Genomic DNA, 23,903 nt, shown 5'->3' on the forward strand with positions numbered 1-23,903 from the left:
AGCAGTTTTAATTTTTATAGATGCGGAAAAAGCCTTCGATAATATTTCTTGGAATTTTATGAAGGGTTTGAAAATGGTATAAGTGCAGTTTACTCAGAACAAAAGGCTAAATTAATAGTTAACAATGTGATGACAGAGGAATTTAAGATTGAGAAAGGTACACGACAAGGTTGCCCAATTTCCCCATTGCTCTTTATCTCGGTCCTGGAGGTTTTGCTAAATATGATTAGAAGAGACCGTTTGATTAAAGGTATTCAGGTCGGAGTCAAACAATATAAATTGAAAGCTTTTGCAGATGACCTAGTTTTGATGTTACAGGAGCCAGAATCTAGCACGAAAAGAGTATTAGAACTGATTCAAGAATTTGGTCAGGTGGCAGGATTTAAGGTGAACAAGTAAAAAACTAAAGTCCTTGAGAAAAATTTAACACCAATTGAGAAAGAGAGGTTTCAGAAGGAGACAGGTTTATCATTAGTTAAGAAAGTAAAATACCTGGGGGTTAATATGACTGCTAAGAACTTAAATTTATTTAAAGATAACTACGAGAAATGTTGGACAGAAGTGAAAAAAGATTTGGAAATTTGGTCAAACTTGAAGCTTTCCTTGTTGGGTCGAATTGCAGCTATAAAGATGAATGTATTGCCAAAAATGTTATTTCTGTTTCAGTCATTGCAAATTTTGGACAAGATGGACTGTTTCAAGAAGTGGCAGAAAGACATTTCTAGATTTGTCTGGCAGGGCAAGAAGCCTAGAATAAAATTTAAAATACTAACCGATGCAAAGGAAAGAGGTGGATTTGCCCTGCCAGATCTTAAACTTTACTATGAATCAGCAGCATTCTGCTGGTTGAAAGACTGGCTGCTTCTTGAGAACACAGACATTTTGGACTTAGAAGGTTTCAACAATGTTTTTGGGTGGCATGCATATTTGTGGTACGACAAGGTTAAAGCACATAAAGCATTTAAAAACCATATTGTCAGGAAAACATTGTTTAATGTCTGGATAAGATACAAAGACTTATTGGAAAATAAAACCCCAAGGTGGCTGTCACCAATGGAAGCAAAGGCTCAGAAAAAGCTCAATATGGAGGCCAAATGGCCGAAATATTGGGAAATATTGGAACAAGAAGGAGACAAATTGAAATTGCAGAGTTTTGAGAAATTAAAAGATAAGGTGCGAGACTGGCTTCATTATTATCAAATAAGAGAGGCCTACAATTTGGACAAAAAAATTGGCTTCCAGGTGGAAAAATCAAAATTGGAAACAGAACTGTTAGATCCCAAAACTAAGATACTCTCAAGAATGTATAACTTGCTGTTAAAATGGAATACGCAGTCAAGTAATTTCGTTGTCCCCGAGAGGGGGCAATGACAATAAAGATATGATGATGATGATGATGATGATGATGATGATGATGATGATGAAACGGTTAAATCTGCTATGATTAAATGGGCACAAGACATTGGTCATAACATTATGTTTGCTGACTGGGAACAGTTGTGGACTACCAGTATGAAATTTACGGCATGCAATGCCTTGAGAGAGAATATTATGAAAATGATATACAGGTGGTACATGACACCAGTCAAGCTTGCAAAAATTTACCATTTGCCCGATAATAAATGTTGGAAATGCAAAGAAAATGAAGGTACATTCTTTCACCTTTGGTGGACGTGCCCAAGGATTAAGGCTTTCTGGGAGATGATATATAATGAAATGAAAAAGGTATTTAAATATACCTTCCTGAAGAAACCAGAGGCCTTCCTCCTGGGCATAGTCGGCCAATTGGTGCCAAAGAAGGATAGAACTTTCTTTATGTATGCAACAACAGCAGCAAGAATACTTATTGCAAAGTATTGGAAGACACAAGATCTACCCACCCTGGAAGAGTGGCAGATGAAGGTGATGGACTATATGGAATTGGCGGAAATGACTGGCAGAATCCGAGACCTGGGAGAAGAGTTGGTGGAAGAAGACTGGAAGAAATTTAAAGACTATTTGCAGAAACATTGTAAAATTAATGAATGTTAAAATGATGTTGGATCGAAAATAAGTGGTATTAGCAACAAAGTCAACAAGAATATGCAAAAATGAATTGATATTGGATGAAAATATAGAGATATAAAATGTTAAGATATAGAGTCAAAGATAATGAAAGAGGGTAAGGATTTGCTGATCTGATTATGTAAATGGGAATACAAAAAGGGGAGGTGTGAGGAGGTCAAAGAAATAAGCAAAGGAGCTTAAAGTTAAGAAAAAAACGGATTTGTTTTTAACTTTTTTACTTTTTATCTGTCTTTTATATGTTGTATTTTTTTATCTCCATTTTTTTCTTTTTTTCTTTTTCATGTATTTCTTTTTTTTCTTTATATGTCTTTGTATTCATGTTTTTGTAAAACCTTAATAAATATTTATTAAAAAAAAATAGAACTGCTAGGTTGGCAGGAGCTGGGACAGAGCAACGGGAGCTCACTCCATCGTGGGAATTCAAACCGCCAACCTTCTGATTGACAAGCCCAAGAGGCTCAGTGGTTTAGACCACAGCGCCATGAGCATGAAGGACCCCAAATGCAGCAGGGCTGGCTTACTCCATTTTAAAGGAAGTGACGTTTTACCCATGGCCGTTTATAAAGAGATGACCCTCACCTGCCCCCCCCCTCCCAGAGAGGACCATAAAGAGTCTAAAATTAGCAAACTATGGGCAGATCCACATCACACATTTAAAGCAAGTTTAAAGCACATGACTACCCTCCCTCAAAGAATTCTGGGAACTGTAGTTTCCCCTTCACAGAGATGTCATTCCCCAGCACCATTAACAAACCACAGTTCCCGTTATTATTTGGGGGTGCCATGCTATTCAGATGTGCGCTGGATATGCTGTTAACTTGCGGCGTGGGTGCCTTACTTGGAAATTGTGAAGGGAAGGCCACCTACAGACTGGGAACAGGGATCAGAGCCTTAAGGTGTCATTAAAAATTAAATGCCTGGTATGAGTAAAAGGAAAATGGCGATTTGTAATGTGGATAGACTTGTTCCAGCCTGCAGAGAAAGAGGCAAAAGACTGTAACAGAAGGCAAGAGGCATTCAGAGGCCAGGTGGAACCTCTGGCCTTGCTTCTCCAGGGCCCTGTGGATTCTAAATAAAATGAAATAAAGCAAAGGCTGACTGTACAAAGGTGCAGTTCACAGCCCCACTGCATGAGACTCTGGTCTCTTCAGCGACTTGAAAGAGAGAGGCAGATGGGGGGTTGCAGTGTTTATTGCCATGTGAGGAGGTCAGTGGTACAACATTCTTATCCTTTCAGTCATGAGTTCAGAAGGTCATGTTCAGCTCACAGAAAGGCTGTCCACAAAGCCAGGAACCAGCCAGGCACACAAAGGCTTGAAGGGAAAAGAACTAGACTTTTTTTTTTTTACTCAGAACAGAATTGACTACAACATATCTAAGGAGGAAAGCAAAGAGAAGAATGTGCAGTATTTCCTCTCTTTTTTTTCCCCACGCCCCCAAAAGCAAAACAAAACCAAAAACCACTCTCTGTGTGTTGCACTCATGAGATTAAAAGAGCCACAACCTTGTAAGGAACCTCTTCACACAAGGGTTTTTCTTTCCAAGACATCATGAGGTCTTTTTAAAATAAAAAATAAAAAAATAAAGGTACACCCCACATCTCTATCATCGTGATTGGGCTCAGAGAGAAAATAGGCAGTATCAAATCTTCTCAAAGACAAGACAAAGACGTATCACAAGCGCTAGGTTGCTATGGTCCAGAGCCACCCCTAACCTTAGGCAGAGAATGATGGAGAAACCTCAGCCAACAGATTTGAAATAACCTTTGAATTCTTCCAGTAGTATTAACCACAACATCTGGGGTTCATTCACCTGCCCATCTAAGTCCTAACTCAGAACAGACCCACTGAAATTAATGGGCCTAAGTTAGCAATATACATTAATTTCCATAAGTCTATTCTGAGTAGCATTGGATACAACCCAGTATAGGTTATCATCTGCCAATAATGTCCTACATAGGACTAACCAGTCAGCCTACGCAAAAGGAGAAATGGACACAAATGTCACATCAGAAGTGACAATATTCAAATGCCAATATTTTTTGCTACTTTAAATTGCCAATTATCTTTTCACCAGCAAGGGGGTGAGAAAAAGGATTTGCATTTTTAATTTGTGTACCAACGTATCTTGCGCCTGAACCTATGTAGCAAAGTAAGAAGAACTACAGTTCCATTTCTTCAGAAAGCCATGCAGGAGGTGGCATCTTGCCAGAGTCATACCTGTGTTCCAGGTATTACTGCAGCTGGCCCAGGGTAGAACAGCAGCGAAGGAGTTAAATAGGTAGAACAGGGCCCAGGCCAATATGATGATGTAGTAGACATTCAGGAACGATTCGATGACTTGGGAAGCATAGCCAATTCCTGAGTGGCAGAGAGAGAGAGATAAAGGTGATGGTTAAAAACAGACAAAAAAGGGCCACAATTTCCTGTCAAGCTGTGATTGAAAAAGACCTAGGTTTTCAGTTACTGATAGGACCAAACATAGTTCAGAGACTGGCCAGAAGCAGAGGTGGGGAAGCTGTGGATCTCCAGATGTCACTGCCATCATCCCAGGCTGTGCTCACAGGGGCTGATGGGAACTGGAGTCCAGCAATGTCCAGAAGGTCACTAGTTCCCCAACTCTGGTCTGAAGGCAGGTGAGACCCACATGCCTGTGGAGGGCAGAACCATTGCTTCACAGTGGGCAGGGCAATGGATGCAAATTTCATATTTGTAGATTCTTCCTCTTTGGCGATCACTCGTAGCCGAGTAAGATTGTCTTCCATAAACACGGTTTTAACAGTGAGTCCGTAAGTGACTGTGGAGGCCAATTCTGGAAACACACGTCCTTCCACAGTGGGGACATTAGTTCCCAGGCGGGAGTTGATCACGGTGTGGATTTGCCAAGTGTGCCTTCCTCTTAGCACGCTTCTCCCTTGCGTCCTGAGTTCGAGTGTCTTCAAAGCCCATTACACCTTTGGTACATTACACCAATTGGAGCGCTCGCAGACCAGTGTTTCCCAATTGTTGTTGTTTGTACTACATTTTTAAAAATTTGCCTGGAGACAGTCTTTAAACCTCTTTTGTTGACCACCAGCATTACGCTTTCCATTTTTAAGTCTGGAATAGAGTAGTTGCTTTGGAAGACGATAACCAGGCAACCGCACAACATGACCAGTCCAACGAAGTTGATGTTGAAGAATCATTGTTTCAACACTGGTGATCATTGCTTTTTCTAGTACACTGGTATTAGTTCGCCTGTCTTCCCAAGTGATGTGTAAATTTTCAGAGACAGTTCACACACACACACACACACACACCCCTCTATCCTCCATCCAGGCAAGCAATAAACATTACCAGAATTCAAGGACACATTCCAGGCAGGCAAAACCACTTGGGGGTGAAGCAATGGCCATGAGAAGTGTGGCCTGTGGAGAGTTCCTAGGGCCAGGCAGAGAGACCTGGAGGGCCACATTTGGCCCTTTGCATGGGGTTCCCCATCCCTGTTGTACAGGATCAGTTTGTATCTCTGCAGCATAACCTGCCACTCCTAGCATAAACAACGCCTTGCAGGAAATCACCTCGCCTTTCAACTCCTCACTGCTGCTGCAAACAGGGACCTCACGTTTTTATCTTAAACACAGAAAGACTTGCAGACTTGTGGTTCCTTGTTGCCGCCACCGCTTCTTCCTCCTCTGAATATATGCCCTTTCACACCTGCCTTGGCAGGGGCTCCGCAGTTTTAAACTTGTTCTGCTTCTGGCTGCTCCTTTGCCACCACCTTTTGACTCTGTATTGAGAACCAGCTCTGCCTCCACTATCTACACTTCAGAATGACTCGCCCTTTTGACTTAGACTGCAGTTCTGAACAGGTACAACGGCAGCTGGCTCTGAGCCATGCCCTGTAGCAGGGGAGCTCAGAGGGAATTAGATCAAAAAGTACAGTGCGTGTTTGGCGGAAAGCTACCAGGACTTCCCTTGTACTACCAACTTGCCTTCAAAGATAGGGCAGATCCGTCTCCAGGCAGTGATCCCACCCTGACCGGTATACTGCCCAAGGGCTGTCTCCAGCAAGAATACTGGGATCCCACAAGCAAAGAGGAATATGAGGTATGGGATGAAGAAGGCACCTGTGGGGAAAGAGAGCAGAGAGAGAAGCTGAAGCAAATTCATTATTAACACCTTTGTTAAAAACAGGGGGAAGTGATATTTTCACAGGGCTGGATTAATGATCTTGCAAAATAGCTGCCTCCACAAATGCACATTAAGAGTCGTACCTTGGTTTTCGAACAGCTTAGTTCTCAAACGTTTTGTCTCCCGAACACCACAAATCCGGAAGTGAGTGTTCCGGTTTCTGAACATTTTTGGGAATCCGCCAGGGCTTCCTGCAGCCAATCAGGAGCCGCGCTTTGGTTTCTGAATATTTTGGAAGTCAAAAGGACTTCCGGAATGGATTCCGTTCAACTTCCAAGGTACGACTTTATTAGAGTTCCATCACCATTTTTTGTTTTTACAAAATGGAGGGCAGTGACAAATGAAGGCAGAGAAGCAGCGAGGAAGTGGAATCCTTATGCTGACTACCTCTGCTCTGTTCTAAAACATCTCCAACTATTTCTCCCCCTCTCAACAGGGGGCAAGGGAGGCAAGCACCCACCCAAACAAGGTGCTCACCTCTCCTGCTGGCCCCTCCCCTTTGCTGGACTCCTGTCAATAACATATGCTTCTATTTTTTTCAGTGATCATGTGGGACACAACTCATCCACCTAGAGATATACTATGCCCCTTATGTGTGTCCCCTCCCCAAAAAAATTCCTGGTGCCACCACTGGGGAGGGGGTGAACTGAGCTCACAGTTCTTTGACACAAAAAAATGATTCCACAGTTTCAAAAAAAACTATCTTGTGCAAGGCTGTGGAAATCTGTTATCTACTTTGTGACAAATGTCTAGCTCATAAAATAGTCCTCTTTGCAATAAATCTGCTGCACAAAATATGATTAGCAGGTGCTAAGGGGACCATCTTACCTAATGATATTTTTTTAATCTGATATATTTTTAATTAGTTTCTTCATTGCATGTCGTAAATTTTATAGTGAGTTTTATGTTTAGTCTGCATATTGCATATGGCTTGCTGTATTGCAAGCTTAAAATGCGCTGCTACGTGTTTTTTTTATTGTTTCCGGATGACCAACGGCTACAATGAAATAAAGGGCACTAGAAAAATTGTGGATGCTCTGCACTTACCACCTCCGTTCTTGTAGCAGAGATAAGGGAATCTCCATACATTGCCCAGACCAATGATCTCTCCAGCCACAGACAGTAGAAACTCCACTTTGTTGGTCCACTGTCCTCTATCCTTGAGTTCATCCTTCCTCTCTCCTGGCTTTTCTTCTACTGCTGGCACAACCATAATCCCACTGGATTCCGCATCCCAAGGTCCTTTGCTTTCCATGGCTCTGAAGGGCAAGGGATGGCAGAGGGGAAGGCAGATCACATGACATGGGGAATTCTCATAGGATTCCTTCCAAGCTGTTTTGCTTTGCTTTGCTTTGTCCAAACAGTTTCTTATGTTCAAGGTGAGCATGAACAGTTTTCATCTAAGGGTGAATCTATTGAATCTGCCCTTTCCAAAATAACATGAGAACTAAAACACAGCCATCCTTCAAAATTCACACTTCTCCAAATTTTTAGATGCAATTCTCCAAACAATGTTTTTTTTTAATAAAAAATGCATATATTAGAGATGATGTGCATAAAAATAAATATATTCATGAAAACAACATCCAAAAGTGCATTATTTTAGGTGAAATTATCAGCAAAGAATGTGTACATTAGTTAAAACCACATGCAAAAATGTATTTATTCAGTGAAATTTGCACTAAAATGCTGGTGAATTTTCATGAGGATCTTTTTAAAAAACAACAACAACCTGAGGCCTGCTGGTATAGGGCAGTACACACATTTTATTTTATTTTATTTTATTTTATTATTTTATGCAATAATGTACAGAACTGAATTTAAGGTTGGAAAAATGAGAAATATAGACTACTGAAATTGCTACTTGAGGTGGACCTTTTTGGGGGAAATGATACAGGGTTGTATCTACTCTATTCATAGTGCACCCATTGAAATGAATAAACCTAAGTCATGTCCATGATTCCAATGGGTCTACTCCAGTTATGGCTTACATTGGATTCAATCCACAGCCCTCACTGGTCTAAAACCACTTCTTCACATCTATGTGAATCAGCAATGGCCAGAGTTTGAGAAAGGAAAGGAAAGGAAGGGAAGGGAAGGGAAGGGAAGGGAAGGGAAGGGAAGGGAAGGGAAGGGAACTAAAATTTAAAACTTTGAATGTAACTGTTTAACCAGAAGTAACGGATTCTATAATCCTTATCTAGCTGAACCATTCCTCAGAAGCTTTGCATCACTTCAGTCTAATTCGCAACAGCTTAGGCAAATATAGGCTTGCCCTGGTAGTAACCTTGAGAACTTTCATCTATCAGTAAAAGCAATAACAGTGAAAAGCAAGCTAATTTATATCTGTGAAGCCATTTTTGTATATGATTAAAAACCTGAAGAAAATTCATCATTGCAAATAAAAAAAAACCAGTGCACATCCTATTGCCTGCACAATTATAACACCCCAATATTTAATTCAATCCAAAGACTAAACTCAAATAGTGTGGTTTATATGTGCTATTTGAACTCAGTATTTTTGAATTTCAGTGATTCAAATTCTGAACTTATATTTTTAAAAATCCCAAATACCTAACCATAAGATAAATTGCAGTGAGACAAGATTTAAAAACTTCAGTTTCTCTTGACAACCCCAACAGCACCACCACAAGGCACACAATAACCCTTCCTACAAGGGACCATTTTTCATTCATTCCAGATATTTATATACCACTTTTTAGGCAGAACTCACAAGACACTTTGCGTAAGTTCCTTACAATGAGCACCTTTCTTTTTAAACTTTATATAAGGCAGCGGGGAGCCTGACTCCTGAAGTTGTTTCTGCTTCTCTCCTCAGGGCAAGATGCTCCCTCAGAAATCCCTGCGGCAGCAATTGTAGGGAGGGGCCGCCACAGGAAGCTGGATGGTGGCAGCGCACAAAACTATTTGTGTTTCTCCCCTTTTTCCCTCACTCCTGTTTCCTCTCCTCCATCCCAGGCCCTGCACCCTCCTCTCCAGTGTGGAGAGCCAGTGTGGTGTAGTGGTTAAGAGCGGTAGACTCGTAATCTGGTGAACCGGGTTCGCGTCTCTGCTCCTCCACATGCAGCTGCTGGGTGACCTTGGGCCAGTCACACTTCTCTGAAGTCTCCCAGCCCCACTCACCTCACAGAGTGTTTGTTGTGGGGGAGGAAGGGAAAGGAGAATGGTAGCCGCTTTGAGACTCCTTCGGGTAGTGATAAAGCAGGATATCAAATCCAAACTCTTCTTCTCCTCCTTGTCCTATCCCATATTGCCTTCCCATGTCTGTGCCTCGCATGTGTCAGCAACCTGATATGTTTGCTGTATAATGACCCTGACCCAATGAACCCTATTTTCACCTTGTCCTTTTTCACTGATGGCCTGCCACCTGCTGCGCTGAGGATCAGCTTCACTGTTTGCAAACACACACACACACACACACACACACACACACCACCCTGCTTCTCCAAGATCCTCAGATTGCTAAGAGAGTCATCTGCTGTATCCAGATCTGTTGCAAACATGCCATCTGGCTGATCAGCTAAGGAAAATGCCTGTTCAGCGCAGATGCCTCCTCCATCTCGTCAGAGCTCCATGGCTTGTCAAGCGAACGAAAGCCAATGCTTTGTAATGGAACCTGTTCCGAACTGTCACAGTCTTCACCGCATTCCAATTTGCGTCTGCCAAATGCAAATCATCAAGCAGAGCAATGCTTCGGACAACGCTTATTAGCAATGTCATTACGGGCAGACAGCAGAAGATCTAACTTCAATTTATTTGCTTATTAGGGATGAAAACAAAGCCTATCTCCATAGCCAACCTGTTTTTATAACTATTTACTTGCATTATGAGAACACTTGATCAGACACTTGTTCTGATGAAGCACAAACCTTGACGGTCTTACAGCGATGCGGAACAGAATCTTTTCTGCAGAATTCTTTTTTGTCCATTTCATAAGTTTGTTAGTAGAAATGAATGGATGCCAAGTGCAAATATAATATTAAGCCAACTTGGCAGTTTCAAAAGTTTTTGACTTTGTTTACTGCATATAAATGCAAGTAAAGCAAACGTGCTAAATTGGATCCCTCTCTAGGGCATCAGGAACATTTTTGGTGCAAACTACCTTATGGAGATTTGCACACTGAAAAATTTCCCCATTCAGAATTTTTCAGAAAATCCATACCACTGCAGAAATCAGAATTCAAAGTTCCTGCAACTTTCCCCAAAAGTACATACTTTGTATGTACAAAATTCAAGGTTTAATCACTTCTGCCAGAGAAATCCTGGAGAACAGCAGCCAGTAAGGGTAAACAGTGCTGGGCTAGATGAGGCTATTGGCCAAAATCTGTTATAAGTCAGCTTCCTATATCTTATTTTTTTAAAGGCAAGAGGAGAAAGGGGAGTTCTGTAGATTGATTTATCATTGCAAAATTCACAGACCACTATGAAATTGCTAAGAAGACTATTTTAAGCACTTCGTATAATGTGGCATGACGCTTGCAAAGCACTCCCAAGTCATATGTCCAGTATGATTAAAGCCTGAATTGTGTCTCTCTGTTTGTAGGATTCATCAGCGCCATTCCTTACTGGCGCCTCTACAGGGATGGACCTGGGTTTGCTGAGCTCTGTAGACAAGAATCGGAATTGGAATGGACAAACTGATGAAAATCCCTGCACAATCTACAACATGGGGAACCTCAAGCCAACTGGAGGTCAAATGTGGCCCTCAAGGCTTCTCTAACTGGCCCTCAGGACTCTCTCCAGCCCATACCCACTCCCCAGACTACACCTTTCCCCACCTCTGGTCTGTGCTTTGGTTCACCTTCTGCTGGTGCAGGAATAGGATCTTGCCTCTTGCATGCCTAGATGGAAAGGTAGGGATCCATGCGCCTGCAGGTGCATGTGTGCATGTGCAGTTCCTATATATATATATATATATATATATATATATATATAATTATTAAATTTTCTAATATACATTTCAAAATAACCATTTAAACAACCTTAAATCAATGACTTCCCTTCTTCTCTTTCCATGGTTCATTTTGCATATCATACATCCCTGCATATTTTACATGAACCAAACCATTCAGTAATCTATTGTTACATCTATCAAAACTTATATACACTGTTGAATTTATCTCAATGCTACCAGCGTTTTTAAATGAACACAATTTTCACCCATATATTCAGTAAACATTTTCCAGGCTTCTTTAAACTTACATTCTTCACGTTCTCCTATTCTACATGCTAAATCTGCAAGCTGCGCGTATTCCATCAGTTACCATTCTTCTTTGGTTGGGACCTTGCTCCTTTTCCATTCCCCCTTCATTTTATTTACTGCAAAAAGTCTGCAATTTCAGGAAAGTTGGCTGGTAACGCAGGACCTCCCATTCAACTATAATTGTGCAACCTGAGTTTGCTGGTTTGTATGCATCCCACAAGGGACGCGGGTGGCGCTGTGGGTTAAACCACAGAGCCTAGGGATTGCCGATCAGAAGGTCGGCGGTTCGAATCCCTGTGACGGGGTGAGCTCCCGTTGCTCAGTCCCTGCTCCTGCCAACCTAGCAGTTCGAAAGCACGTCAAAGTGCAAGTAGATAAATAGGTACCGCTCCAGCGGGAAGGTAAACGGCGTTTCCGTGCACTGCTCTGGTTCGCCAGAAGCGGCTTAGTCATGCTGGCTACATGACCTGGAAGCTGTACGCTGGCTCCCTCGGCCAGTAAAGCGAGATGAGCGCCCCAACCCTAGAGTCGGCCATGACTGGACCTAATGGTCAGGCGTCCCTTTACCTTTTATGCATCCCACCTGGAAATTGCAAGCCTGCAAGTGCCTCTAGTCGCACTCTTTCGCAGTATAGTGTGATGCATTTGTTTCTGTTTATTTTATAATTCTGTGTGTGTGTGTGTGTGTGTGTGTGTGTTCCTAAATCCGCATTTATAGGTATAAATTAGCATATGTAAAATTTATTCAAATCTGCCCCCTCTTTCATCCTTTTTTAAAAATGTGTTGCATTTCCTCACCTCCAGCAGCCATAGCACCACCATTCCAATCCAAATTGGGTCTCCCTCGGCTGTATAAATTTTTTTTTAAAGAGAGACAGCAGTCCATTCACAAAGTTTGTCCGTATAAGACAAGGGTATCAGGTTTACAATATAACAGTTTGAATGCAGTATATATTGCTGCCTTTAGACTAGACTCCTAAGGGCAGGACTCTGCATTCCCATTTCCAGAAATTTTGCAAAACACCTTTTCCCCCCAAGGATACTATGTATGGATACTATAAGAGCTAGTCTAGAAAGAATGACCATTTCCAGATTGGAAGGCAGGGGACTTTCCATTTTGAGTTTGCAGATTGCACTTTGGGATCCTTAATTAAAACTTCAATCCCATGCACACTTACCTGGGAGTAAGCAAACTCGGTAGGATTTACTTCTGAGTAAATATGCAGAGGATTGCACTGTAGCACGCTCATGCCTTCAGTTCCTGTTCACACATGTAGCAATAAAATCAACAAAGTCCCATAAAAGATATACCAACACAATGGAGATGACTATAAAGGATTCTCCTTCCTTGGAGATTTTAAAGCAGAGATTGGATGGACATCTGTCTTGAATGCTTTATTTGAAATTTCTGCATTGCAGGGGGTTGGACTAGATCACACCTGGGGTTCCCTTCCAAGTCTACGGTTCTATGATTCTATCAACAAGTTAGCAACCATTCTTATCCTAGCTCATCAAAGCCCAGAGCAAATACATTTTTGGCTGCTGTGGTCCTATACATACATGGGAGTAGGTCCCATCTAACTCAGTGAGGATTACTTCTAAACATAGATATGGCTTATAACACCAGGGTTCCCCACCACCAGCACCGCCACCTATTGCTTCATTAAAAGGGGAGGCTGCTTGGGATTCCTAAATGTTTGGTTTGGCACAGCCCTGTCTCAGATGATGTAGTGCGACTCATGCAAGACGCTGGTCGATTAATATACACAGAACAATAATTATACATACTTTATCAACCTTCTGAGAAAAATGCAAAACATAAACAAAGCCACAGAGACTTGCGAACTGCCCAACTTAAGATGAACTTATAATGTCTGGTTTCAATAGAATTTTCAAATGCTTAACTCAGTCTTTTAGATAAGTTCATGAAGATACCAGCAAAAGATAAGTTCGGTGTTATTCACAATACCGAGAGATGCTAGTGGAGTTGTAGATAGATGTTAATGAAGTTGTAGACAATAAAGTTGTAGACGACCGGGTGCCGGCATTTTGCGCCTGTTTCGCCCTGGCAGTCCAAGTAATCAAGAGGCCGCTGTTCGCCCCCAATGGGGCCCTTTTACTGGGGCCTTCAGGTACCACACTCCCAAGGTAGTTTTCCAGGTTTCTTCAGTAGTCTAATCTCAAAGTCTTGATATGTATATTGATATTCAGTCTTAAAGTGAATACTCTTTCTGGGCTTAAGCTTAAGAGACTGATTTGCTCAGACGATGGCATTGGTTGAGATGAGGGATCATCAACAGTGCCCTTTGGACTGCCCACAATTCCCTGTGGTGGGTGGGCTGTCCTGCTGCACACCTATGCAGTTGAGAGAGCCAATCTGCTAAGCAATCAAGACATTGCAGTTCATCCCAAGTGACTTTTGGCCAAGTTAATCTCTGCCTACATCTCTGTGGAAGCAACTCTCTTTGCCAGTGTTCAGAACAGGCCTGCCAAGCCAGGTTGAGGAACAGCCCCAGAGGTAAAGTCCAAGGTTTGACACCTTGTATCAGCAATTGCTAGCTGAAGGAGTGGTGCAACTGTGCTCACAGCAGCAATATTAAGGTCAATAGATAAGGAACTTCCTTTAGGAACTCTTTTAAATTATCTGCTGCAGGCTCACATACAGACAAATTGATATATGCAGCAATAAACCCCGCATGGGATGATGCACGGCTTGCTCAAGACATTTGGGAGCCTGAGGCAAACCACAGAATGGCATCCTCCTCTCCACCAGGGAAAAATGGGTGCATGAAAAGCTACATCAGGAAGAAGAAGAAGAGTTTGGATTTGATATCCCGCTTTATCACTACCCGAAAGAGTCTCAAAGCGGCTAACATTCTCCTTTCCCTTCCTCCCTCCCACAAAACACTCTGTGAGGTGAGTGAAGCTGAGAGACTTCAGAGAAGTGTGACTAGCTAAAGGTCACCCAGCAGCTGCACGTGGAGGAGCGGGGACGCGAACCCAGTTCACCAGATTACAAGTCCACTGCTTTTAACCACCACACTGGAACAGGAGGGGTGGGAAATAAAGATCTACATCAGGATCTGCTGCCCCATGGATCCTGCCGCCCAAGGCAGTTGCCTCACCTTGCCTCATGGGCGGGCCAGCACTGGGCTGATGTGTGCTCATTTGAGGACAAAAACATGGGCACAAACGTGTATGCTGATGTCGTGCTTGCACACCGCGAGGCATGCACAAACATTTCACTGATGTCACACAGCCCTGGGTCCCTTCTATCATGGAGGCAAGAGGTATGAATGAAGCAGTATCCCTGCCCCAAAACATTGGCAATTGCCAATGGTATTGCGTATGACCGCTCCAATAACATCATGAGACCAAATCATTACGGATGCGCAATAAAAAGAATATATCAAGGAGCCTAAATTTGTTTCACAGAGGTATTAGCCCGGCTCACACACACACACCAAGCACCAAACCATGTTTTCCCCAAGGTGCTTGTTTTCAGGGAAGCAATCTGATTTCTCAACCTCAGTGAAATGAAAACAAATTCTTGGAGTCTGGTCTGCTGTTTTCCATACATGTACACACACCACACACCACTGGGCCTTCAGTCTGCAGTGTTTCACAATTCATTTCCAGCCTGTGATTCATATTGCTTGACCCTGTCATGGCCTGTTCTTCCACACCCACATACAACTTCTTCATTGCCCTGTTCCTCTCCATTTCCATCACTAGTTTCTGCCCATTTTTCCAACTTTAAATTCAGTTCTCCACATTTCCACATGTGTGCGATTTTTTAAAGGGCCCTTGTGAATATTCACCAGCATTTTAAATGAGGATTTCTCCCAATATACACAATTTTGCAAAGCAATTTTCCTTACTATAACACATTTTTGCAGGTGTTTTCCACTGACATGTGCATTTTTACCCAAGTATACAGTATGCATTTTTTTGGTATGCATTACTTGGCTGCAGAACTGCACTGAAAATTCAGAGAAATGTGAATTTCAGAAGATGGCTCGATCTCAGTTTGCAAATCGTTTCAGAAAGTGAAATTTTGGTGGGTTCATCTTCAAATGGGAACTGAATCAGATTTCTAATCCATCCCTACTCCCCACACTATTTTCCTTAGGGCTCCCCAGTGGAAAGGAGTGTTAAAAGGGGGGCGGGGAATCCTGCTTAGAGTTCCCTCAAGGCCAATTCATTTTATCAGCTTGCAATCCTAGGCACACATGGAGCTGCACTTCCCAGAATCCCCTGGGAACAGGCATTGACTGTTAAATCACTCTGTAAATTGTAACTATGCATGTTGGGGAATAGGGGTCTCCTAACAACACTCACCACCCTTTACAAACTAGACCTCCCAGGATTCTTTGCAGGGGAGTCATGACTGTTTAAAGTGGCATGGTGCTGTTTTGAACGTATATTGCTGATGGGGCCAAAGCCCCACTGAACACAGAGGGGCTTAGGATTGCGCTGTTAGTCTACTCTCCCTGGGCCAAAGCATTGCTGTCTTCGGTACAATTTCCCATGTTGCATTGTGCTGCCTCTCAAGGCTTCTCCGACTGAAGCAGGGCACCAAAATCAGTGACAGGCAAAAGGAAAAGCCACTCACCCGAGGTCCCACAAACGCCTCCGTCTTGTTCCTGTTAGGTCACCGCAAACCAGCTGGGGAATGCCACAACATCAACAAAATATTAAGGAAAAAGGCAAATCCAGAGCCACTAAAGAGAGAGGGGGAGAGAGTTGGCTGAGCAAACAAACCCTTCTCTCTCCTCTTTCTCTCCTCCTCTTTTCCCTCCCCTTACATGAGATATTACAAGCGAATTATCACCAGAGTTCTCTTGTGGGTGGAGGGTTAGGGTGTGTATATGCATTTCTGAAGAGGGGGGAGAAAGGGCCCTCTCTCTCTCTCTCAGATTGCCTTATGATACTTCTCTTTATGAAGCAGGGAGAGGAGAAGGCGGGAGGGAGGCCAGCAGGCAGGCCAAAAATGTGGAGACCGTGATCGTTTCACAACACTGAGGGGGCGTTTTTCACACATGCGACCAGTGCCGTCATAAATGTGCTTGCTAGGAAGTTAACTCCGTGGGACTTGTGCCCAAGTAAAAAGGCATTGCAATTGGCTGTCAAAGAGGGAGGGAAGGAGGGAGGTAACAACTGGAACCATACATTTCTAGCATGTATAAAGCACATAGCTCTCCCCCTCAAAAAAATAATAATAATCCTGGGAACCATAGAGTGTTTTTTTTAAGGGTACTGGAAATTGTAGCTCTGTGGGGTGTAATCTACAGTCCCTGGGATTCTCTGGGGGAAGCCAGGTGCTGTGAATGTATTTCTTTAAGCAAGATTTCTGTACCACTTGATTGTAAAACACACAACTCTAAGTGTTTTGCAAAAATAAATGTATGGTGTGGGCATGACCTTGTGGGGGGTGTTCTTGTCACCATAATAATGCATCAGCAGTGGGTTCATGCTGCTTTAATTTGCTGTGCAATTCTTCCTGAATGCTACCACATTATTGCTGTTTGAACGGACAACGAAAGTGAGCCGCAAAGTGAGCCCGTCTTCTGCAACTATAGCATTGGATTTATCCATTTCATTTCTATTCTCCACTCTCCTGCCTCAAAAATGCTTGGGGTGACAGTGTTTTACCCTCACAACAACCCTGGAAGGCAGCCTAAACTGAGAGGCAGGGGCTGACCTAAGTTGAGTTGGGAAATAAATAAAATAAATGTTTGTTTGTTTGTTGAATAAACAGGATTTAAAAGTTATTAGCTTTGGTTAGATTGCGGAAGAAACAGCCCATCAAGTACATCCTGGCAACAATTTGGGAAACTTCATACAGGATACTTATTTATGAAAATTTGTAAATGGATACAGCGGTAGGGGGTGCAATCAAAGAGGCTTGTATCTTCACATGTGCTGGCATTGCGAGGAGGTATATAAGCACTGGGAGTTAATTTTCAAGGAATGAAATTTACAAAGCAAGAGATTGCTAAATGTATGGGAAGGGGAGAATGAAGGAATGTCACATAAATATCTAATTGGCTTTATGCAGCCAGAATGGAGATTGCTAAAAGCTGGGAAACTAATGTTGGACAACTGGCTGCAGAGACTAGGGCATGCAGCCAGGGCCATGAAACTAGCATTTAATGTAAGGGCTGGCAAGGGGACAGACCTCTGTGCTGCAAGTTTCTTAATTGTATGCCTTGCTTCCTCCAAGGAAATCAGGGCATTATTCATGGGTTCATCCTCCAAAACAATCCTGTTATAGTATCTTGGCCAAGAGTCATGGGTTGCCTAAGGTAATCCAGAGAATTGATGGTTGATCAGAGAGCTGAACCCAGATTTTCCCTGTTCCAAATCCCACAGCCTAGCCACTATACCACATCCAAATCAGGGCCAGGTTCTTTAAAAAGCAATTAGTCTCTAGTTCCCAGTGCATATTGCTAATCAGCAACACTCCAGAACGGCACAGTTAAGTTAAGCAAACAGAAGCTATGCTCTTTTTAAAACATCTGGCAATAAAGGCGCTCCCACGCCTTTCCGAATTGATAAACCCTTCATACAATATTCACATTATTTGCTATTGTACGTTTTGCACCACGCCCGGTTGCACCCACTTGACGCTTCTAACATTAGAGCACCTTCCCTGAACCACTGCCTTGAAATGCCCATAGATGTTATTAAAAGACATAAATAAGGAGGAGACTGGGTCAGTTTGCATGACCGGAAAAGTGGGGTGAGGGAACACAGCAGCTGAATGTTGAATGCCACAGCCTTTATTCCCAGTGGCCAGGCTGCTGAGAACTACATGGCAAGCAGGCTCTGGGTCCGACTTGTTTTCAATTAGTTTACCTAACAAATACAATTTCTCCTTTGACTACTATACATTCCTGATCTTGACTATGATATCTTATATTCCACTCTTCCCTCAGCTGTATTTTCATATGATACATCAGAGAAGAAATGAGAGCCCGTGTGGTGTAGTGGTTAAGAGCGGTAGACTCGTAATCTGGGGAACCAGGTTCGCTTCCCCGCTCCTCCACATGCAGCTGCTGGGTGACCTTGAGCTAGTCATACTTCTCTGAAGTCTCTCAGCCCCACTCACCTCACAGAGTGTTTGTTAGCCACTTTGGGACTCCTTCGGGTAGTGATAAAGCGGGATATCAAATCCAAACTCTTCTTCTTCTGGGCTTGAGGTTCTAAGGCAGCAGACCTTGAATACCAAATGGCAAATCACTTTTGAAACTAGGGGTACTTTCTCAATGAACAGTAGACCCATGTGCCATACCCTAAACCCTTTTAAAACCACACTAGGTACCTGATACTCTTTTTATATCTATATAAAAATTCCACCAAACCATATTACCCCATACAATAACATTTTCATTGAAATATGATTAGGCAGCCAGATGGTTTGCTTTTTTTAAAAAAAGCAATGTTGAATAGGCATCATTGCTTATGGCAGGGGTCTAGAGTAAAAATGCCAACGTTTTAAAGAAGCTAATTGTTTAAACAAGACTCTTTAAAGAGGCAATCTTCTGCTGCTGAAGGAATCGCAGCAGAGAGTCAAAAACTGAAGATTTGCATGAATGAGGAGATCCTATGACAAGGATTAGAAAACCTTTGTATTTGTAGGGAATACTATATGAAGTTCATTTGGGAATTTGCTATCCTTGCCACATGGCTACACAATCTATTAAAAAACTTTGTTGACAAAAAAAGTTCCAAAGTGCAATAATAGGGTTCAACGGACAGAAGTTTGTCGATCTGTAATCGAAAAGTTTAAAAGTCAGTTAGTGCTGCCACCTATATTGTTCTAGCCAAATTAGGAAATTTATAAAGTATCCTCTGAAGGGAGAGGCCCCAGTCACCTTTAGCTACAGAAGACAAAGCCCCAGCCCTGCCCCTTGGTTAAAACAGTTTCACTAATTACTAATTTCTGGGCACAATTCAAAGTGCTGGTCATGACTTATAAAACCCTATATGGTTGTATGAACCTGACGAGGCGGTAAGATCTTTGAGTGAGCACCTTCCCTCTGCTCCATCATCATCAGAAGAGAGAGCCTTTTCCATGGTTGCTCCCATATCACGGAATTCTCTCCCAATAATGGCTCACTTGGCTCCCTCTTTGTTATCCTTCCACCAACAGGCTAAGACCTTATTCCAAAAATTAAGGTATATACAATGCTGATCACTGGACCGCTGTCAGGGCAGGCTGTTTTTAATTGCTGGTTTTAAATGTGTTTGGGTGTATTTTAATTGTTGTTTTAAATGTGTTTGGGTGTATTTTAATTATTGTTTTAAACTAATTTGCTTTTATTACATTGCATTTTATAATGTTGCTTTTAAATGTATGCCACCATCTTGAAGGATCAGCATTTTCCTTCTCCTAGGTGCGCTACCTTCCCAAGTTGACAGGCCCACCTGCCCCTCACTTTCCTCTACAGCATGTGCAGAAACTGCTTTCTTGACTGTTGGACCCACTACTGATCTCATCCACTCAATCTCTCAGAGTCTCTCTTCAAATGCAAGGGAAGTTCCTAACTCACCAAGAGTTTGAGACCCATTGGCTATTCTCACCTGGTTTAGCCAGCTAGTTGAAGCCATTCCCATGATGTGAATGCTGTTGCGTGATGGCAGCTTCTAGGAGCCACAGGTGAGAGCTGAGTACAGGGTGTGGACCAAAAGTGGTCAAACTACCCCACAAGGAGTACACTGTGTCCCCCAACACCCCATACACCCCAATTTTTGCTTTATTTACAAACCACCATAGTATCAAAAGGGACGCGGGTGGTGCTGTGGGTTAAACCACAGAACTTAGGGCTTGCCAATCAGAAGGTCGGTGGTTCGAATCCTCTCGACAGGGTGAGCTCCCATTGCTCGGTCCCTGCTCCTGCCAACCTAGCAGTTCAAAAGCACGTCAAAGTGCAACCAGATAAATAGGTACCGCTCCGGCGGGAAGGTAAACGGCGTTTCCGTGCACAGCTCTGGTTCGCCAGAAGCGGCTTAGTCATGCTGGCCAAATGACCTGGAAGCTGTACGCCGGCTCCCTCGGCCAATAAAGCGAGATGAGTGCCGCAACCCCAAAGTCGGCCACGACTGGACCTAATGGTCAGGGGTCCCTTTACCTTTACCTTTTATAGTATCAAAAACTACATGCGTTCCCAGCATTTTTTACTGTCCCTATGCAAAATATCTCCATTTGGCCTGCTAACTGCACACCAGACATGGCAGAAGACTAATCTGCTGGGGCTGGTCCATGAGGGTGAATGGACCACTGCCCCACCAGCCTCAAGTCTGCCCTCAGCCATTTCCCACCTGCCTGCTTTTGTCTCTCCACCTACCAGCAGACCAGCTGTCTTCCTCCCTGACTGACACCACCACCCACTGCTGGACTAATCCCAATGTTTGGGATTCAGTTATTCTTCCATAACCTGTGTTGTGCTGCAGTCTCCTTCCTGTCTTACCAAATACTAAACCTAACAATGGGAACAAGCTACATCTCAGCAGTTTTCTTCTTCCGACAAGCCCTCTTCTTCCTCTATTCATCTCTTGCCAGCTGGCAGAGCCTCCTCTGTCTCCTATTCTGCTTGGCCCTTTTCTTCCTGAAACAGGTGCAGAGATTTTAATAGAACTGCTTGGGCTGACTCACGGCCCTCCCACCTGGTTTGTTAACACTGCGGATGTCTTTCTGAAAGATCCATTGGGAGATGTTCCAGGGAACTCCCTTCCTGTCGCACAAGCCTTGTGCTGGAGACAGAGAAAGCAGAAGTCCACACAGAGGTCAGCTCCAGGCCACCTATTAATTGAGAATTAATCTTGATTTGTTTGCAAAAGCTTATGGGGATGTATGTTATATAATGCTGGCTGTTCAGTGATCATTCATTCTGATTTGTTTCTGGGGAAGTTATGTGACCATGCACCAAGCAATTGTTATCCCACACAAGAGCTGTTCAACTGTGGATGGCCATCTGTCATGGATGCTATAGCTGAGATTCCTGCATTGCCCGGGATTGGACTTCCACCTGTGGTACTTCTGTGCTTGGTATACCCTTTTCCACTTCCTTGCTTCTTTGGCTTAGGTTTGCTCTTGTCAATCATCATGATCCTGGCCGGCAAGTTGTGGGTTTTGGAAAGACGCCGGACAAAATAACCAACCTCAATCTAGATGCAGTATTTGAGTTCTTATTTGTTCTCTATGTGCTTGACTGCATTCTGTCCCAAAGTCCTCCAGATAATATACACATGATTTGGATTTGATGTGCTGCCTCAGTTGCTAAGCACTTGGAACCCAGGTCTCTACCTCAGCACTTCCCAATCTGTGGCTCACCTGTGCAAGTGGGTTGCAGGCTCCATAAGTAAACCCAAAATAATTATTGGTTACAATCCTTAACTGGTATGATGAATATTACTTACAACTTTTGTTTTGTTGGCATATTATAGTGTTGTGTTGACATCTGCAGCTGAACTTTGGAAAGGCTCAAGTCTTACATTTTAAAATTTGGGAACCGCTCTCTGGCAGCTGACAGAAGATCCAGTGAGCATTTGCCATAAGGTGCTCATAGGAGTTAAGTAATTTTTTGCTTGGGTGCCTCAAGTCATGGTTATAAAATTGGCAAACCTGAAGTTAAAATGCATGAAGCAGGCAGCTGCTGAAGACCTAAGGTCCAAAATTCATGTGATAATAAATCAATGAGTCACCATACCAAGTAAATGTGGGCTTGTGGGTCATTACCCAATCACAGTCCCCTGATGTGCCCACCTGTATGATATGTGGATTTGTAAAGCACATTTGTTGCTTTTTAGACATTTCACACATTACTCTTTCAGCAAGAAATCTGTAAACAGCTAAAAATGTGTTGTGTGAAGGCATCTGGATACATGTCCTGTTATAGAGATTCTTTTTTTTTAAAAGATGTTTATTAAAATTTTCAAAGTTAATACAATAAAGATATAAAAAAATCAGAAAGAAAAAGGGGGGAAAATACAAAAAAAACAGAACAAAAAAAATACATAAAAATTAAAAACACATTAAGTTCACAATAATTTACTTTCATTGACATATTTTCCCGACCTCCTCATACCTCCCCTTTTTGTATTCCAATTCAAATTATTGATTCAGCAAATCCTTAACCATAATTCTTAACCTAATTCCACCTCTCTTTTTTTTCCCTATCCCTCAGAACATTACAGCTGAAAACCTCTTAAATTCCATCCAACATCATTCTAACATTCATTAATTTTACAATATTTCTGTAGATAATCCTTAAATTTCTTCCAATCTTCTTCCGCCGACTCTTCTCCCTGGTCACGGATTCTGCCAGTCATTTCTGCCAATCCCATGTAATCGATCATCTTCAACTGCCATTCTTCCAGAGTGGGCAAATCCTGTGTCTTCCAGTACTTTGCAATAAGTATTCTTGCTGCTGTTGTAGCATACATAAAAAAAGTTCTATCCTTCTTTGGCACCTGTTGGCCGACTATGCCTAGAAGAAAGGCCTCTGTTTTCTTCAGGAAGGTATATTTAAATACCTTTTTTAGTTCATTATAAATCATTTCCCAGAAAGCCTTAATCCTTGGGCACGTCCACCAAAGGTGAAAGAATATACCTTCACTTTCCTTACATTTCCAGCATTTTTTATCGGGCAAGTGATAAATTTTTGCCAGCTTGACTGGGGTCATGTACCACCTGTATATCATTTTCATGATATTCTCTCTTAAGGCATTACATGCCGTAAATTTCATACCTGTGGTCCACAACTGTTCCCAGTCAGCAAACATAATGTTATATCCTACAACTTGTGCCCATTTAATCATGGTTGATTTAACCGTCTCATCCTGAGTATTCCATTTCAGCAGCAAGTTATACATCTTTGACAAAATCTTAGTTTTAGGTTCTAACAGTTCTGTTTCCAATTTTGATTTTTCCACCTGGAAGCCGACTTTCCTATCCAAATTATATGCCTCCATTATCTGATAATAATGAAGCCAGTCTCGCACTTTGTTCTTTAATTTCTCAAAACTCTGCAATTTCAATCTATGACCTTCTTGTTCCAAAATTTCCCAATATTTCGGCCATTTGGCCTCCATATTGAGCTTTTTTTGTGCTTTCGCTTCCATTGGTGACAACCACCTTGGGGTTTTATTTTCCAATAAGTCCTTATATCTAATCCAAACATTAAACAACGCTCTCCTGACCATGTGATTTTTGAATGCTTTATGTGCTTTAACCTTGTCATACCACAAATATGCATGCCACCCAAATACATTGTTAAAACCTTCTAAATCTAGAATGTCTGTATTCTCAAGAAGTAGCCAGTCTTTCAGCCAGCAAAATGCTGCTGATTCATAATAGAGTTTAAAGTCTGGCAGGGCAAATCCACCCCTTTCCTTTGCATCCGTTAATATCTTAAATTTTATTCTAGGCTTCT

At 42.4% G+C, this 23,903-nt stretch overlaps 1 protein-coding gene across 1 annotated transcript in view; it reads right to left on the reverse strand.

The window, feature by feature from the left end:
- Positions 1 to 16,331, reverse strand: part of SLC6A12 (solute carrier family 6 member 12) — a 52,558-nt gene extending 36,227 nt beyond the window's left edge. The window contains exons 1-4 of the mRNA XM_053407158.1: positions 16,079 to 16,331; positions 7,287 to 7,498; positions 6,041 to 6,175; positions 4,287 to 4,427 (exon numbers count right to left, since the gene is read on the reverse strand). Of these exons, the coding sequence (XP_053263133.1) occupies positions 4,287 to 4,427; positions 6,041 to 6,175; positions 7,287 to 7,494 (484 nt within the window). The 5' untranslated portion in view covers positions 7,495 to 7,498; positions 16,079 to 16,331. The remainder of the gene's footprint in view (positions 1 to 4,286; positions 4,428 to 6,040; positions 6,176 to 7,286; positions 7,499 to 16,078) is intronic.
- Between the last annotated feature and the right edge of the window lie 7,572 nt (positions 16,332 to 23,903).

This window comes from Podarcis raffonei, chromosome 10, assembly GCF_027172205.1.
Source record: "Podarcis raffonei isolate rPodRaf1 chromosome 10, rPodRaf1.pri, whole genome shotgun sequence".
NCBI classification, from domain to species: Eukaryota; Metazoa; Chordata; class Lepidosauria; order Squamata; family Lacertidae; genus Podarcis; species Podarcis raffonei.